General features: G+C 33.1%; 2 protein-coding genes across 2 annotated transcripts; both read left to right on the top strand.

Moving 5' to 3' along the window:
• The first annotated feature begins 986 nt into the window (after positions 1–986).
• Positions 987–2,611, top strand: LOC128553212 (coiled-coil domain-containing protein 1-like). Its single transcript, XM_053534333.1, has 2 exons — positions 987–1,115; positions 2,165–2,611. The coding sequence occupies exons 1-2, from the start codon at positions 987–989 to the stop codon at positions 2,609–2,611; spliced, it is 576 nt and encodes a 191-aa protein (XP_053390308.1).
• A 190-nt stretch (positions 2,612–2,801) lies between these two features.
• Positions 2,802–3,348, top strand: LOC128553211 (uncharacterized). Its single transcript, XM_053534332.1, has 2 exons — positions 2,802–3,096; positions 3,182–3,348. The coding sequence occupies exons 1-2, from the start codon at positions 2,802–2,804 to the stop codon at positions 3,346–3,348; spliced, it is 462 nt and encodes a 153-aa protein (XP_053390307.1).
• Positions 3,349–3,640: the final 292 nt, after the last annotated feature.

The following is a 3,640-nucleotide window of genomic DNA, read 5'->3' as shown; positions in this document are numbered from 1 at the left end:
CTTGTGATTTTTTTAGAAAGGAAATCTTAGGACAATTGTCATGTCTTCAGGAAATCCAAGGACAATTGATATGTCCTCAGTAAATGATTTTCTGATATCAGCAAATCTCAGGGCCATTTATCTTCAGGAAACACATGCCATATAACTTTGTACCTTGTAAGCATGATATGAAAGCATGTAAACCAGTTTCAATTTGACAGAGAAATAAAGTTAATAATATAAATGTAAAATTTCAAAAGTATAACGTTTCCTAATGGATATAAAATATTGTGTAGTTAAAATGTTCACATCATATACATCAAGACAATACAACTAGTTTTAGCAGAAATATTAATTTCTTGGCACACTATAAATCAGCTCAGTATCATGACAATGCATTGAGGTGGTAATATTACTGTTTTATGTAGAATCACAAAAACAAAACCAAAAGTAAATTTGATCGGTACAATATTGTGAAGTTCTTATTGAGCAAATGTTCCTTGCCTGAAGTGATATGGTGCTTAAAAAGTTTTAAATATTTCTGCACAGCTACACACTAGTTAATTTAGTGGAAGTAGTATCTTATCATTATAATATCTACTGGTGTATGCCATTTTTTAAAATCTGATTTAAGCTTGAAACACTGTTAACTTACACTATCCACTTAACTGTGTCAAGTTAAATATATATACGTTTAAGAATAGACATGTTTAATCTTTAATTTCGTTTACGATAAAGGTCGACTGAAGTTTGGGCTACTATTAAAAGTATAAAAATGTCCTGGGTTATAAAAGGAAGTACAAAAGACAGTTATAAGAATCTATATATTCATATCATTTATACTATGAAAAGGGCTTATCATTTTGGTATAAGTATAAAAAGGATACAAGGCTGAGGTGGCTCTGTGGCCAAGTAGTTAAAATCACTGTCCTTGAATCACTTACTTTTCACCGATACGGGATCGATCATCACTCGGAGCATCAAATTCATAATTTAAGGAAGGCATTATGGCTTACGGAATATCGGTGGTTCCACCTAGGTACCTGCCTGTGATGAAATATTGCATGGAGAGGCACCTAGGGTCTTTCTCCTTCACGCTCAAAGCTGGAAAGTCGCCTGCATTTAGGCTGTTGACAGTAATGTTCCATTTTTATGAATCAAGATACCAGTTTATATGTATTAGGGTTCATAAAGCAGTATCTTGATCTGTAATGAAGTATATTGGCTATACTTGATCCAACGCAGTGCTTGTGCTGAGTGTGATCCGGTCTGGCAATATCCACAGGAGTCTAATGTAGACCTTATATGATGTTCATATTCCTTTTTTTCTAGGGTTATATCTGCCAAAACTGTTATAGAAAATTAAGGCTGAAAAACTGTTTTGAAAAGATAAACTTGATGCATGGGATATCACTACAATTACAAAATGTCCGGTCATTCATTATACTTCCCGTACCAGATATAAGCTGAATACTACGTTTAGTATTCATTAGTGAAATATATAATGTATTTCAGACAGACAATTTGTAGGTATAAAGGTTGAACAGCAGAGAATAATTCTAATGTGTGTTTAAACTCTGGAAATTCTTTAGTAGCCCCAACGTCTGTCTTTCTGTCTGCTATCTCTGAAAGATAAATGTACATGTATCACCTAAGCTGTCTGATATATCAGTGTACATCTAATGATATTAATGATTATCATACTTACTTATTGGTAATGAAGCGATAAAAATGCATGCCTTAATCGGAAACAATCCTCATGTGAAGCAATAACAAAGAAACAAAGAATATTGAGAATATGATATAACGTAACAGTAGAAAGAGCTATATGATTATTGCGGTATATACGTATACATGTATATGTAAGAATGTGTGTCGACAGTGGACGATATTCATCTGTTAATGTAAATATTAAATAAGCACTCCTATGTAAAAGTAACTATTCATGTTATATGTAAATATTATAAAACAGACATATTAGACGGTCCGTCATTTTTTATTCAAAGAGCCAGCTGATGAGTGATGCTAGCAATAATTATGATTATGTTGATGATGCTGATAACAATGTCAGTGATGGTGATCATGCTCATTATAAGATCAATGATGCCGATGACGCTGCAAATAAGATCAATTATGGCGATGACGCTGATAATAAGATCAATTACGGTGATAAACTGATTATAAGATCAATGATGTCGATGACGCTGATAACACGATCAATGATGGTGATGATGCTGATTATAAGATCAATGATGTCGATGACACTGATAACACGATCAATGATGGTGATGATGCTGATTATAAGATCAATGATATCGATGACGCTGATAACACGATCAATGATGGTGATGATGCTGATTATAAGATCAATGATGTCGATGACGCTGATAACACGATCATTGATGGTGATGATGCTGATTATAAGATCAATGATATCGATGACGCTGATAACACGATCAATGATGGTGATGATGCTGACAATGATGTCGATGACGCTGATAACAAGATCAATGATGGTGATAATACTGATTATAAGATCAATGATGTCGATGACGCTGATAATAACATCAATTATGGCGATAACGCTGATACTAACATCAATGTAAAAGTAACTATTCATGATATATGTTAATATTTTAAAATAGACATGTTAGACGGTCCGTCATTTTTCAAAGAGACAGCTGATGGGTGATGCTAGCAATCATTATGATTATGGTGATGATGCTAACAACAAGGTCAATGATGGTAATGATGCTGATTAAAAGATCAATGATGTCGATGACGCTGATAATAATATCAATTATGGCGATGATGATTAAAATATGATCAATGGAGGAGATGCTGCCTATAATAAGATCAATTGTGGCAATAATGCTGATAACAAGGTCAATGATGGTAATGATGCTGATAATAAGGTCAATGATGGCGGTGATGCTGATAATATGATCAATGATGACGATGATGCTGATAATATGATCAATGATGATGATACTGATAATAAGGTCAATGATGGTAATGATGCTGAAAATAAGGTCAATGATGGCGGTGATATTGATAATAAGATCAATTATTGCGATGATGCTGATTACAAGGTCAATAATGGTGATGTTGTTGATAGTAAGGTCAATGATGCTACTATGCTAACAAGAATTTAATTTAATGATGGTGATGATAATGATATACAGAATGATTATGATGATAGTGTTGATAACGCGGGCAGGGATTCCTCATGCTGATGAGTATGGTGATGATGCTGATAACGAGGTAAATGATGATGACTATGCTGATAACGAAATCAGTGATTGTGATTATGATAATAACAAGGAATTGATGGCGATTATGCTGATAACAAGGATAACTAGACTATAAATGATGGTGATTATGCTTGTAATGAGGACAATGAAGGCTACTGATGGCTATTATAGTGATAATGTCGTCAATAATGGTTAATGATTATTGAAGATAATGCTTGATGGATACGAAATTGACAAACGAAAACAAAAAGATATCAAAATTATTAATACTTTTATGTTTAAACAAATTAATGATATCATAGTATTTATAACTGTCATTCAAATTTCTTCCTACATGTTTTTAAATACAACAAATTACGATGGTAACGATGGTAACGTACTTTAAAGCGCCGTTACGGAAAAAATCT

Source organism: Mercenaria mercenaria, unplaced genomic scaffold, assembly GCF_021730395.1.
Source record: "Mercenaria mercenaria strain notata unplaced genomic scaffold, MADL_Memer_1 contig_3592, whole genome shotgun sequence".
Classification (NCBI taxonomy): Eukaryota; Metazoa; Mollusca; class Bivalvia; order Venerida; family Veneridae; genus Mercenaria; species Mercenaria mercenaria.
Note: the sequence above shows the minus strand (reverse complement) of the source record. Positions and strands in the feature narration are given on the sequence as shown.